This window comes from Pyrus communis, chromosome 9 (genome assembly GCF_963583255.1).
Source record: "Pyrus communis chromosome 9, drPyrComm1.1, whole genome shotgun sequence".
NCBI classification, from domain to species: domain Eukaryota; kingdom Viridiplantae; phylum Streptophyta; class Magnoliopsida; order Rosales; family Rosaceae; genus Pyrus; species Pyrus communis.
The window spans coordinates 2,542,303-2,557,128 of NC_084811.1; the positions used below are offsets into that span (position 1 = coordinate 2,542,303).

Genomic DNA, 14,826 nt, shown 5'->3' on the forward strand with positions numbered 1-14,826 from the left:
GTCAAGACGAATGATCAAGTTGCGGACTTGTTCACAAAAAGTTTGATTACAGTCAAGCTCGAAATTTTTCGCTGTTTACTCAGCACAGTGCAAAGAATGAGAGCTGACATTGAGGGGGAGTGTTGAGAATCAATGTCAACCCAAAACAATAAGTAATCCACAACCCAATCTAAAGCCCAAGTCCATATCTAGTTTGATGATGTAATTGCTTACAATTGCAAAGTTAGGTAAGGTTGTGTGGAAGACAACATAATTAGGTGCAATTAATGTGTTTTGTGTGGTAGCAAATAAACTTAGTTTAATTAAGTGTGTGGTGTAGCTTTCATTTGGTTTGCTATAAATACCCAAGTCCCCAAGCATTGTAAATCATCCAAGGAAAAACAAAGCCTAGAGCTAAATAAGAAAAACTTTGCTAATTAGTTTGTTTTGTGAGCTTTCTTTAAGAGTGTGCTCTATTTTCTCCTTATTGGGATCATTAGAGTTATCTTGGATACTCTTCTTATTCAACATCAATGACATGGCAGGTTGATAGTTTTGTAATTTAGTTTTACAACTGAGTCTGTTGTGCAGTAGGGATTTATACGTCTACGATTTAGTACAATTTAATGTTGTTGATAATGTGCGGTTACTGCAGTATTTACCGAATTCTCTTTGTTATGCAACAAATGTACTTCGGTTAAATTGACCCAAAACAGTACGTTTTTATACGATTTATTTAAAGCTTTTGATAATGTGGGTTTTTGAAGACTAGGAGTTGGTTACCTAAGGAATAGATGAACAATGAGGACGGTATGAATCCATTTTGATTACAATGCAAAATTATTTAGCCTCTTCAGACATAGAAAGCGATAACTATCTTGTTTGGTACGTAGGATTAAGTTTGCGCTTCGGTGATTCTTAAGGGTTTGGGCATCTTCTGTTATGGTGCAGTAGCTATCGGAATTGTTACAGTTGACACGAATGTCTAATCTGAGCGCCCGTTTGATAATTTGTATCAGCAAACCATTAGCTCTGGTTTTTGTTCGTGACTTGAAGGCCAGTGAAGGCAAGTTGACTGTAAGTGTTTCTCAGTTCTTCATGACAAATAGAAAAAAAATCGTCTCCGTGTATTAGATCACCAAATTTTCTTAAACTGATTGGTGCACCTGTTTAATTGTTGAAAATTTTGAAAAGAGTGACAAGAAGCCTTAGGGGGACCATGGACACTTGAGGCCTGTACATAAGTACATTGCTCCGCCCCTGCAATCAGAGCGAAATCTGTAAAATCTTGTTCAGCTTCTCGGGGTTGCAGAGTTCGAGAAAGGTATTGAGTCCGCATTGATTTCAAGCTTATGAGGTTCAAACAAGCCTGGAAATTTTATGGTACGGCGTGTATCTTTTCTTAATCTGGCTCGTATCACGTTAACCTGTTTCCAACTCAGTCTGTTTAAGATATGTAGGTGGTAAGGTGGGAGCAGGTAGAGGTCGGTACCTGACAGAGGATGGTGCATTCCTTCAAAAAGGTCCGACCAATTTCGATATTCATTTTCTTAAGGAAATGCGAAATATAAGGTAATGCAGACGCCATTTCTTAAGAGAAAAAAATCTGATGCAAAGGTGTGCTCAATTAGCACAATTCGACGAGGAAGTTTACAAGGTAATGTTGGTAGCTATTGCTGATTTTTCGCTATGCAGCCACTAGTTTGTGTTCATTTACTGGACGGGATTTGTTTTCGTATCAGTTTTTTGCGTTTTGTCTCCTAATGTCAGCAACTGACAAAGTTCAATAGGTATCGAACAGGCAAGCACTGAAGGAGACACAAGTATCTCGTTGCTACAGCTGAACAGCCTCTTTCTGCATATCACGGAGTGGATTGGATCCATCCGTCCCAGCTACCGATAAGGTTGTAAATTCCCGTTGGAAATTCTAGCTACAAAATAATGGTTTTCGATTTTTACTCATGAATTTATCGGATCATTTTTATCAGATATGATGGAGACTCATTCTGTTTCCTCAAGGAAGCTGGCGCACATGGGCGAGACACTTGGGTATTTTTCGTGTCCATCAGTTTGTGCAAGTTGAACAATTCTGTATCACCAGCCCGAATGATAACGACTCTTGGAACATGCACGAGGAAATGATCAAAAGCTCCGAGGACTTCTGTATGAGTGTCGTAACCGTTGCATTTCTTGAAAGATCATTGTGGTTGGAAATATATGATTAGTGACCAAGTGACTTTTTCTAAGCTTGTTTAATCCGAATTTTGTGACGTTCAGCTAAGGATCCCCTACCAAGCCATGTCCATAGTTTTGAATGCTCTGAATGATGCCACGGAGAAGAACTATGATCTAGAAGGATGGTTTCCGACATCTCAGACATACAGAGAGCTGGTGTCATGTTCAAACCGCAGAGACTACCTGAAGATCAGAAATTCGATACGGGCGCCAAAAAGGTACTAATTAAGTAATGTGACATGCACTTACATTTCTCTAATTTTGCAGGCAATCAAATATTCAATAGGGTTAGAAAACAGTGATGAGAAAACTTTGTTGTGTTGCAGAACAACGAAGAAACAAAGCAATACGTTCACTTGTTGAACTCAACTCTTACAGCAGCTGAGAGGACTGTTTGCTGCATTCTCTAGAACTACCAGAGGGAAGATGGTGTGGAGATACCAGAAGTTTTTACAGCCGTACATGCATGGAAACACATTCCTCCCTTTCAAGAACAAACTTCCCCTCAATCTCAAGCCAAAGGGAAGGGAATCGAGAAATCGAAAAGGGCCTAAAGTCGCCGGTTTGTGTAGAGTTTCCTGTTTGTGTAGAGTTTCCTTGGTGAAAGGTGGGTTCTTGCATACAGAGTGATAATAATTTCCAGTGAAACTTTTAAGAAATTTCGAAATTCAAATTCCTCCATCTTTTATACCAGCGTTATTTTGCCTTAAACCAGTCTAAATTGCGAAGCAGGAGATTCGAATTGGCTTTTATCATGACTTGCTCCATAATGTGAAAATTATTTCATGTTAACATCATACCATATACGTGATGTTGTGTTACTTTTGTATGAGAAAAATGAACACGAAACAAACATTTAGAAAAGAGATAAAAGAAGTTGAGAGCTAAGTTTTAGCGGCCATGATTACATGAGCAACAATCAAATTCGCAATCACCGTAGTGATAACTTCCATTTGAATTGAGCTATCTTTCTTCCAACCACACTAAGATATTGAGGGAAACTAAAAAATTTGCGTTCATTTTACAAATGAAATGAACCACTTACATCTTCAAATGCATGTCGTTAAACTTGGCCACCATACCTCTTATACGGTTCAAGTCCAACTTATTATAGTCTCCATTTACGAGCTCATCAAGCGGTGGACCAAATTCTTGAAAGTAGGAGAAGGTGGGTTTGTACGAGCATTGAGGCTTGACCTACTTTACTTTTATTGTGACATCTTATTTTTCGTGAACATTTCACAAATTACCCAGGCAACATGAGAATCTTCTACAAATTATTTTCAAAGTATCTCTCTCAAAGTTGTTATGAACAATGGAGACAACAAATGATGCCTTCATGATAAAATTCATTAGTGTTGTAAAGATAATGTTTTTGAACAACATATATACAAGATAACCAAGAATATGTGATATATTACTTTTTATTTTATACTTTTGAAAAAAAAAAAAAAAACAATTTAAAATCCATTTTGACCTTTTGAATTTTACTTGGTGTATGAAGGTGAGTGTAGAATGTATGGATAGATCTCGATCCCACAAGTCTGTTGGTGCAAATAACGTTCAATTCAGAATTAGAACGAAAAAGTTAGAAATTTTTAAATTCAAAGAGCATTGTGATCATTCTGACTAAAAGTTAGTATAAATATAAGTTTAATTGTGCTCCAAAAAAATTAAAAAAAAAATTCCGCACTAAAGTTAAAGGTTTATTTTCGAACCAGATCCCATGTATTAAAGAAAAACACTTTCAGCCGTTAGTGAATAAAATCTCCAAACAGACCCCAACAGGAAGAAAAGAAAAAAAAAAAAAAAAAAAAAAAAAAGAAAATCTCCAAACAGACCCCAACAGGAAAAAAAAAAGAAACGAAAAAAAAAGAGGTGAGGGGGAGGCCGATAAAAATCGGGTCGAAGATATGGCCATGGGAAATCGGGGCGGAAATCCAAATCATCGACCCTAAATAGGGAAAATCAAATAAAATATAAGCAGGGTTTTGGGGATCACTTCCACTCAGTAAGGATTAGCGTTTCTTGTGCGTTGTTCTTCAGCAAGCATCCAACTTTTTCCGATTCCAAACTTCAATCCGCAGTCGCACGCGCACTCTTGCAGTCGGAAGAAGAGAAAGATGCTGGACATCAATCTGTTCAGAGAGGAGAAGGGCCACAACCCCGAAATAATCCGGGAATCTCAACGGCGACGTTTCAAAGGCGTCGAGATCGTCGACGAGGTCATCCAGCTCGACAAAGAATGGCGCCAGCGTAATCCCCATCTCTTTCAATCCATTTCTCTACGTAAAAGCTTGAGTTTTTCATGAGCTTTGAGATTTATTTTGAATGAATTAATTATGATTAAAGTATTGATTTTCGTGGTGAAATGATGAATTTTTAGGTCAATTCGAGCTTGAGAGCCTTCGGAAAGAGTTCAACAAGATCAACAAGCGAGTTGCTCAGCTGAGGATTGTGAGTATTTGTTTTTTTTTTTTTTTTTTTTCCTTTTTGAATGTTATCTTGATGATCGGTTGTTTTCCGAAAATACATCCTTAAGGTTATTAAATCCTGAATTTTTGGATTGTACATGTTTAGAAACTCAGAACAACTTGTGAAACTCATATTTGCGAAACAATTACGGAAAGATAATAATTATAAGTTAGGTTAGAATTTGTTCTCAGATCACTGACTTTGAAAAATATGTTCAATTGGTTTTGTAATGGATGAGGAAGTTGGTTAATGAGGGTCGGTGTGGTTGCATGGAATTGCGGTGGTGATTTTGATGCTTACTTGAGTGTTTATATTATTGTGTCTACTACTGAACTTGTAAGCATATGGTTGTAAAGCAGGCCCCTTTGCATATACAAATATTAGACTGTGGAAATTTGATTGAGAATGTTTTCCCGATTCTAGAAACCTAGTTCATTAAAACATTGAATAAGATTTTTTATTCCCTCTCTCTCTTAAAAATAAGAACAGATTCTTATAAGGCCATCAAGTGCATTTTGACTGAATTTGTTTTCTTTAAGTATGTATGTTTCTATTTTGAAATATTGGTTGTGTGATTTATGGACTGAATGTTAAAGAATTTCTGGATTAACAGGCAGGAGAGGATGCAACTGAGGTGATTAAGGACACAGAGGAAAATAAAAGGTTGGCAGCAGAGAAAGAAGTTGAAGTGCGAGAAGCTTTAACACAGTTGAATTCAAAACTGGAAATCATTGGAAACCTTGTGCATGATTCGGTTCCCTTTAGCAATGATGAGGTAATGTTGGGTACATTGATTTTTTTTTTGCTATGGGTCTATGTAATTGTTATTTTTATATGTTGTGTTTTTATGTATTTTAGGAAAATAATGCTGTGATTAGATCATGGGGTGACAAACGAGTGGAGCCAAAACTCAAAAATCATGTTGAACTTGTTGAGCTTCTTGGGATTGCAGACTTGAAGAAAGGTATTGAGTTCTCTCTGTTTCTGGGTCTATGGGTTTTGAAAGAATTGGAAAGTTATGGATGATTGTACATTTTTACTTAATATGACATGTATCTTCTCTAGATTTGCCTAGTTCCAAACTAGCCTGTTTTTAACTCAATCTGCTTAAAATGTATAGGCGCTGAAGTGGCAGGAGGTAGAGGTTTTTACCTGAAGGGTGCTGGTGTACGCCTTAATCAAGCTCTGATAAACTTTGGTCTTGATTTTCTTGAGGAAAGGGGATATACAGAACTGCATACCCCATTTTTCATGAGAAAAGATATCATGGGAAAGTGTGCTCAATTAGCACAATTTGATGAGGAACTTTACAAGGTAACGTTTGGTAATATTTGCCAATAGTTTTTGTTTTATAGGACCATATAGAGTTGGCACCCAAGCTTTTTGTTGTATTTGTGAAATTTTAACTTACAAATATATGGGCTTTGTTTTGTGTTAACTTGTCAAGATACTAGAATTGGTTTGTGTTGTGGATGTTTTTCATTCTAAATTTTTAATGATCCATTGAAATCATATATATAAGGTGATGGCAAATATATTTCATTCTACATTTGGTTTGCCTAACGTGAGGATGACTTTAATTTATTTTTGTGGAACAGGTTACCGGTGAAGGTGATGACAAATATCTGATTGCTACATCTGAACAGCCACTTTGTGCATATCATATAGACGATTGGATCCATCCATCCCAGTTACCCTTAAGGTAGTAACATTTTGTTGGAAAATTTATGTATAAAAGATGATATTTGTATTCCGTTCATTAATTTTTTGGTTTTTTTTTCTCAGATATGCGGGATATTCATCTTGTTTTCGTAAAGAAGTTGGTTCACACGGTCGAGATACCTTGGGAATTTTTAGGGTCCATCAGTTTGAGAAAGTTGAACAGTTCTGTATTACAACCCCAAATGGCAATGACTCTTGGGAAATGCACGAGGAAATGATAAAAAACTCTGAGGAATTTTATCAAGCGGTATAACCTTTTCCCCTTAGAACTTATTTCCTTTTCATACTTTTGCTTTTTTGATCAAGTTTGGGAATGATGATTTAGTGACCGGGTGACTTTGAAATGCCAAATGGCATCTGTAGCACATACCCCATGTTTAAGTTTACGTTTATTCTACTTTTGGGAGGAAAAAATTTGAATTGCATGGTTGCCACTGTATTGGTTGAGAGATTGATGCAGATATGCCTGCTTCTTGTACACCAAAGTTGGATGCCTTTTTATGGATCTGATTAATGTAGATGAACATCTTCTGTTTAGTAGTGTCATTTCTAGGTATGATGTTTTGAATTTTGTCACTTTCAGTTAGGGCTCCCCTATCGTATTGTGTCCATCGTTTCTGGTGCTTTGAATGATGCCGCAGCAAAGAAGTATGATCTGGAAGGATGGTTTCCTGCGTCTCAGACATATAGAGAGCTGGTTTCTTGTTCAAACTGTACGGACTACCAGTCAAGAAAGTTAGAAATTCGATATGGGCAGAAAAAGGTAGGTTAAATCTTACATTTATCACATATTTCTGATTACTGCAGACTGTACTTCTAATTAACGTAAAGATTGATTTGTGTGCCTCAGAAATTTAATTAGAAAAAAGATAACCGCTTACTTTTACCATAGGTCATATACCATTGAACTGTATGCTCTGATCAAATTTAGGAAATATTCTGTTCATATGGTGTTAATTGAACGTAGAATGTATTGTTGTTACCTATTGAAATATTATTTTCACTCAAGCCTTTGTGCTTTTACAGGGCAACGAGCAGACAAAGCAATATGTTCACTTATTGAACTCAACTCTTACTGCGACAGAGAGAACCATGTGCTGCATTCTCGAGAACTACCAGACCGAAGAGGGTGTAAATGTACCAAAAGTTCTTCAACCTTTCATGGGTGGAAAGGAGTTCCTACCGTTCAAGGAGAAACCGGTCCCTGAAGTCAAAGGGAAGAAATCGAAGGCCTAAAATTCATAATTTTTATAGTCTTTAATGAAGAATAGATTAACAAGAGTAGTTCTGGATATATCGCATGCGTAAACTCTTCTACTGGTTGTTCTGAGAAACTCTGAAACCCAAAGTCCATGTCTTGATGTAATGAATTAAATGTACTTAGAGCTTGTTTACCTTCTGATTTCTGATATGCATAGTTCTATCTGATAAGGCGTATGCTTGACCCGCAAGAAACCTTAATTAAATAATGTTTTACGACTTAATTTACGGAGAGTTTTACTTCGAACATTGGGAGGGTAAATTGTTGATACATTCTGCAGTCACATTGTCCCCTTTCTGAAAGAAATCTATTTGTTCTTCTGCAGGGTTCGCCACCACCCCGTTCGTTTGATGGGTTGTCAAGAATTCGCGTCATCGTCGATCCTCAAAGTGTTTGAAAACCCGTTCTTCAACTTTGTCCGGGGATTTGGGTTAAAAAAACTGACCATGATGTTGAAATGACATGAAATCAACTTTCTTTTCCAGTCACTTTTTACCCTAAGCTTTGATTTTGAGCTCACAAATTGGAAATTTTGCGTTGTATGGGATAAATCTTGGAAACTTAGTGAAGCTTCAATCTTTTTAGATGAAACGATGGCACTTTATTGAAAAATTAAGTAGCGGTACATTCTGGAGTAACATAGAGAGATTAAGTTTTGTAAACTAAATAACTTAAAAGTTGATGATTGGATTATTACTTAAACGGTGATAAACGTATTCATTTCTTATTGATGACACATAATTTAATTTGTAATTTTAATTTATAAATTTAGTCTTGATAACATTATTCTACATTCTAATACAACGTATTGGAGAAAATCCAGAGCTTCTTCGAACCAAAAGTACTCGTGATCAGAATGTTGGATGCCCGTCGAACCTTGGCTACTGCACAAATCCTAGCATATAAGCCAGTTGCAGGCTTAAGTCACCACCAATGTAAAACTGACACATGGGCCAATCACCAATGTAAAACTGACACATGTACCAGTCAATCATCACAGCTCCTCCACGAATTGAAGGTGAGGCCGAATTCGGATCCTCTCCAGATCATTTTTGTGTAGATCTCGAAAATTCGTGAATCGTGTTCGTTCATCGTACATTGCGCAGTCAGAAATTACTTTAAATTTTTTTTATTTAAAATTGAACACAAACAATACTTGATAAAAATTAACCGTATAACATACAATAAATGAACACGATTCACAGATCCAGTGAGGATCCTGTTGGGTTGAGGCCTACTCGGCTTTTTTCTTTTCAGTTTACTGGGGCTGACTCAGCCTTCATGAAAGAGGAAACTTGTCCTGTGTGAAACACATGGACTATCCAAAGGAGTTGGTCCGTCGATTTGGGTTACGGAACATAATTATTAAAATGATACATTTTATTCGTTATGTTGTCGATATCAAATACAGTTATATCGTTGATATTTAATTTTAGAGAACTTTAATGAAAAATTTTCGGTATTGTTTACTTTAAAGAAAAATTATATTTTTACACTAAAAAGTCAATCCTAGTACTATTCACTTTACTCTTTATTTTGTTTTTATCGTTAAAACTCAAAATTTTCAAGTTATTTGCATTAGTTTTCTTTTAATTTTAAACAGTTAAATAATTAAATTTTAATTTGTGATTGTTTTAGTCAATTTTATTATCTTTTTCGAATAACTTTTCATATGAAACAAAATAATCCAGAGCCCACAAATTGAAATATTTTTGCATGATTAGGATTAAAATCGTGATAATCGACACTCTAATTTTTACGTCGAATCTTGTAATTAGGATTAAAATTGTGGAAATTACTGTATTTGGAATCTTGCTTTGGTCTCGAAGTCAAAAGAGCGATGACTTTGAAGCATCAACTTTTAGATTTATCTTTCTCGTCCACAATGACAGGGAGATTCCCATGTCCCAGATCTTGTCTATTTGCTGTGTTTGTAGGGTTGCTTCTATATTTTTCTGCATTCAACATCAAATCCACCGATAGTTTTGTTAAGTGGAATTAAGGATGTATATTAAGATTTAACCACTTTCATCCCTCGTGTTACACGTGATTACATGATTGAAAAAGTCACGTGATGAGTGAAATAAAAAAAATGAGTTTATATCCTAGCTACACGAGAAATTTTTTTAGGTACCGGGTACGCAAGATAGCTGGTGTTCCTCACGAATGGGCACATGACACCAAGGTTTCTTCTTTTTATATGTCACATGTTAGCAATTGAGTTACCATCTTCCTATTTGGTCCCTAATACTTAACTTTTCAAAAAATAATTATAAAAAAAAAAAAAAAAAAAAAAAAAAACAGAAAAAGTTAAGGGCATGTTTGGTATCATATTTGAAAATTTTAATCATTTCTCAAAACATTTCTTGAAAACAATTTTCTTTAAGATTCAAAAATTTGATTGGTTTACAATTTCAAAATTTTTAAATTTTACGACTTAAACTAGACAAAGAGATCTAAAAGGATGGGGTCGCAAGAGAGGGAGAAAGAGGAGAGAGGAGGAACGAAAGTAATAGATGATTGAAAGAAAGAGAAAGAAGAAAGGGGATCGAATGAGATAGAGAGGAAGATGAGTGAGAGAAAGAATTGAGAGAATGAAGATAACGGATTAGAGGAGCGATGAAAAAGGTAAAAAAAAAAAAGGAAAACTAATAAAAAGAGCTTGAAAACTTTGAGTTTTAATGATAAGGAAAAAATAAAGAGTAAAATGAACAGTACCATGATTGACTTTTTAGTGTAAAAATATGGTTTTTCGTTAATATGAACAGTACTGCGGGTTTTTCTTTAAAACTCCAAAAAAAAAAAAGGAGAGAGATAGATTTGGAGTGAGATGGGAAAAGTGAGAGAAAAGAAAGAAGTAAGTTTAAGTTTAAAAACTCTAAAAACTCACATTTTATGTTTTTAGAAAATAGACTATATTTTTGAGTTAGTCTTGAGTTCAGTTTTTAAAAATCGTCATACCAAACAAGTTTTTAAGACCTAAAACTTGAAAATTATTTTTAAGTTTAAAAAGTTAGATTCAAGTAGAATATCAGGCCAAATAAAACATAGAACTTTAGGCCGGAGAAGGATCTTAGAAATTGCCTTCCTCTTTACCTATCTCTTTTTCCCTTCCTCCACCCCACCCCACCCCACCCCACCCATCTCCCCTCACCTATCTCTCTTTTTTCCTTCCTCTTCCTATTTTTAATTCTACTCCTCCCTTACGCCGGAGAAGGATCTCAGAAATTGCACTCCTAGGCTTCGATCAAAGATCGGTGACTGCAGATCTGAAGGTTGGAGTTGTCGTCAATCATTCTTGGGTACCATGTAAAGCTAAGAATGGAAGAGGAGAAAGGAAAAAGTAGGAAGCAAGAGAATTTGATGGGGTTTCTCCAATGAAAATATCAGATTCGATGAAGGTGGCACGGTGGTAGGGTCTGCTCTTGGCGGTGCAAAGTGGGTTGTGCTGTGAGAGGGAGGGTGATTATTTTTAATTTTTATTTCACTTAAGGGTAAATTAGGAATTTTGATTGACAAAAAAGTACACTAGTTGACATTTTCTTAATTAAAAAAACTAGGTAATTAGGTGTTTGGCTTTTATTGGTTAGGAACACCAACTCAATTGGTGTACCAGTACCAGAAAATTTTCTCCAGCTACACGTAAAAATTGTCACCGTGATTTGAAAAACTACAAAAGATGAGTGGTTAAAATTCGAACCTTGTACGCAATCATTGCAATGGCCGAAAACTGATCAAAGCTATATGCTCGAGATGATACTTATACTTTTCTAATTTGCAGTAATAAAACTCACATTTACCAGAGGCCAAAAACATATAATTTCTTATAAACCTATAAATATAGGGTTCCAAAAATACATTGTATAAAAAATAAAATAAAAATTCTAAAAGTACAAAAAAAATGTCTGCACTTTCTGGATTTTGTAACAGACATTAGTTATACATTAAAGTTCCAAAACAAAAAATAGAGCGATCCCAAGCCAACAAGCTTCCTGCTTTGCGAAAGTTAGGGGAACGTCTATCATACGCAATCTTATTTTTATTTTGCAAGAAGGTTGTTTCCAGGACTCGAACTCATGACCTCTCGGTCACAAAGAAGCAACCAATTCTTTCTATAATCCAACCTTCCAGGCCATATAGGTAGGTTATGTACAGCTAGCTAGCTTCTAGTGCTAACTGCTAAGCGACATATTTGTGCTTTTTTTCTCAACCACCTACCTATTGTGCAATGGGTCAGGAGAAGAAGGCACTTGTCTGTTGATTGTGGCAAAAAAACCTTCATCATCAGCCGGGGAGTTGAAAACTTGAGGCTTCTCCAGATTTTCCACCTTCTCGTTTAAGCATCTAGCTCCGGAAACGCCGCTGCTGTCGTGTAAGCTGCAGATGCCCAAGAAGATCAAAAGAAGGCCAATGACTTGATTCCTTGTGATGAACATGGCTTCTGTAGATCCAAAAATGATGTCTTTGTCTCCCTTCAGCTTCTCTTTAAGCAAACATGTGGAGAGTATAAAATCCAACTTTTGGGGTTCTTTTGGTTGAGAGAGAGAGGAGAGAGAGAGAAAGGGGAGAGAGGATAGAGAGGAGAGAGATAGGGCGTGTAGAGAAAGTTGGCAAGTTTTTAAAGGGAGGAGTTGTAAAGGGAATACGTAACGAAAGATTATATTCACACACGTCAATTTACTTCTCTAATTCTTTTAATTTTTTAAATATTTTCTACACACCACTAACACTTGTAACAGACATTACTTATTCCCAAGTCATAAACTATGATAGGAGTGAGACTTTAATTAATGGTTTTGTGACGGTTGTTTGTTTGACTGGTTGTGTGTGACTTGTGTCCTACACCATCCCATGCCATGAACCCCATTGTTTTAATATTGCTTAACATTTCACAATTACCACACCTTAAAACAGAAGATATTTTATATACACGAGAAACATAAGGGGAAAGAAAATTCAAACACAAGCTGTCTGAGTGCATGTATAGTAAATACTTCAGTTATAACTTATAAGTTGAATAAACGAGAGCTAGAAAACTGTAAAATTAAACGTTATTAACCACTTGAGTTACAAGGTTATGCAACTTAAATTAGATGTGATTCACTGTTAGTATTTTGTGTTTAAGTTGTATCCACTGGCATAGCGAATGAAGGCTCGAGAGGATCACTTGACCTTTCTCACTTTCAAGTTTGTGTTATATGATTGTGTATTTGGTTTTTTATATCAAAATTATTAAGGTTTTGACCATTGAAAAGTATGATATTTTGATTCTTGGACCCTTATCCTCAGAGCTATAACTCATCAATGAAATTTACAAATTTGTATTTTTCTTTCTTTATGTTGTGTCAACGATCACTGATTAGCTAATCACCTAAGCTAAATATACAATTTATGTCTAATTATGTCATACTAGAAATGTAGAAGTTAATGTACATAATACATTTAAAATCATCGTCAATGAGTTTTCAAACTATGACTTTGTGTTATTATATAAGCTTTCGTAATTTTTTTTCTTTTTCACTTTAAGCTTATAGACATTTAAGATTAACCCCCTATGGTAAAATTTCGCCACTAGTCGTATCAAACTAACCAGTCCAATAATATAAAATGTTATATAAACTACTAGTAATCAAGCCTTAATTCAACTTATGCATTGTCTTCAAAAAGGTCCTCAAATTCAGGATCTTGGCTTTGGCTCTTCATTTGGGCTGTCTCCAGTTTCTTCATTCGGATTTTCAAGCGTCTCTAGACTAGTAAAGTGCTAGTATCCATGTGAATATATGCAATTTTCAAGGCTAACGTACAGTAATTTTCTATTTCTAAATCCTTTCTTAATACTTGTTTAATTTGTTAATTACGTTTTATGTTTCAGAAAACTAGGAACTTTGCCTTTTGAAGTAAACTCACATTGCATCTGCCTTTCTGTGTTTACGTTTTCTTGTACTGTAATTATGTATTTTACCATGCTTTTTGTTTCTTCTTTTGGACTAGCTTGTATGGAAGTTTTTCCATTAATGCATCCCTTCTTTCTTTAATCTCACTCTTAAGAATCTTAAGATTTGTCTAATCCTTTCTTAATCTTGTCTGAGATCTCTCTTACCCACAATGAGGTCTTGTGACTGATCTTGTGCCTCATCCACTGCATAGCAATTAATCTTTGGTTTAGTGATAGTTATCTGCTCTTGATTGGAGGTTTGGAAACATATGGATGTAAGAACGATATGTATTTGTGATGAGAGTGTTTGAATATTAGATGTGGCTACGCTATGATATGTGCACAACTTTTCTCCTTCTTCTCATAGCCGTTTATTTATTATATCTCTTGTCATTTGATTTATTCAATCAAAAAGCCGTAACAAGGAATGATTTATCACAACCCTGTTTCACGTCTTGGACACCACTCTTTTCTTTCCAACTATGAGAATCAAGGACCATAATTAAAAGGGCATGCAGAGGATGAAATGAGTTTATATTCCTATTAAAAACAAATAGAGGTGAATGTGGAAAGAAAATGGTGTCTTGACAGCATAGGATAGTGCTATTTACACACTTATTTTTATCTTCTACACATTTTTGATAATATTTTGCTATTGATCTTCTTCAGTTCATTCAATCTGACGGTCGAAAATTAAGAAGAACTTGTGAACAGTAAAAACGAGTGTGTAAATAACGCTACCGGACGACATATTATATAGTTATTTTGTGTTGATTTTCATGTGCAACAGAAACCAGCATGCATTTCAGCTATTGTGTTGGTAAAATTAATGCATGCGTTGCCAAAAGTGATTAGGGGCCGAGTTGCACCGAGTAAAAGGTAAAAGTAAACTTTGACATGAGACAGGTACGAATTTAATAAGATAGTGATGCCCTAAACAAACAGGCCTGTTTGATGAATACGTTATAAAAACCAGGTAAAAAGTAAAACATGTTTGTTTAAAAGGCAGAAAAGGGTTAATTTAATCTCTCTCTTATTTCTTTATTACTCGTGTTTAGCTCTGTCTCATTCTTCCATTGTAATCTGTCAGTCTTTGTTTTTATTTCTCTCTCTCTCTCTCTCTCTCTCTCTCTCTCTCTCTCTCATTTTTTTTTTCTTCTGAACCTTTTTCTTTTTACTTGGCAAACAGGTTGTGTTTGTGTTGTTTTTGTATCATATT

At 35.4% G+C, this 14,826-nt stretch overlaps 1 protein-coding gene and 1 pseudogene across 1 annotated transcript; both read left to right on the forward strand.

Annotated features, from left to right (window-relative positions):
* The first annotated feature begins 960 nt into the window (after positions 1-960).
* LOC137745473 (serine--tRNA ligase-like) lies at positions 961-2,768 on the forward strand (annotated as a pseudogene).
* Positions 2,769-4,067: 1,299 nt separating this feature from the next.
* LOC137744893 (serine--tRNA ligase-like) lies at positions 4,068-7,805 on the forward strand. The gene is made up of 9 exons (XM_068484706.1): positions 4,068-4,470; positions 4,601-4,671; positions 5,303-5,464; positions 5,548-5,653; positions 5,810-6,003; positions 6,288-6,391; positions 6,475-6,658; positions 6,995-7,174; positions 7,438-7,805. The coding sequence occupies exons 1-9, from the start codon at positions 4,338-4,340 to the stop codon at positions 7,645-7,647; spliced, it is 1,344 nt and encodes a 447-aa protein (XP_068340807.1). The 5' UTR covers positions 4,068-4,337; the 3' UTR covers positions 7,648-7,805.
* The last annotated feature ends 7,021 nt before the right edge of the window (positions 7,806-14,826 follow it).

Bases quoted from the DNA above. Each gene is read 5' to 3' on its own strand.
- LOC137744893 (XM_068484706.1), top strand. From the start codon at position 4,338: ATGCTGGACATCAATCTGTTCAGAGAGGAGAAGGGCCACAACCCCGAA. The intron at 6,392-6,474 runs GTAGTAACATTT...TTTTTTTCTCAG, and splicing joins CCATCCCAGTTACCCTTAAG to ATATGCGGGATATTCATCTT. The intron at 7,175-7,437 runs GTAGGTTAAATC...GTGCTTTTACAG, and splicing joins TTCGATATGGGCAGAAAAAG to GGCAACGAGCAGACAAAGCA.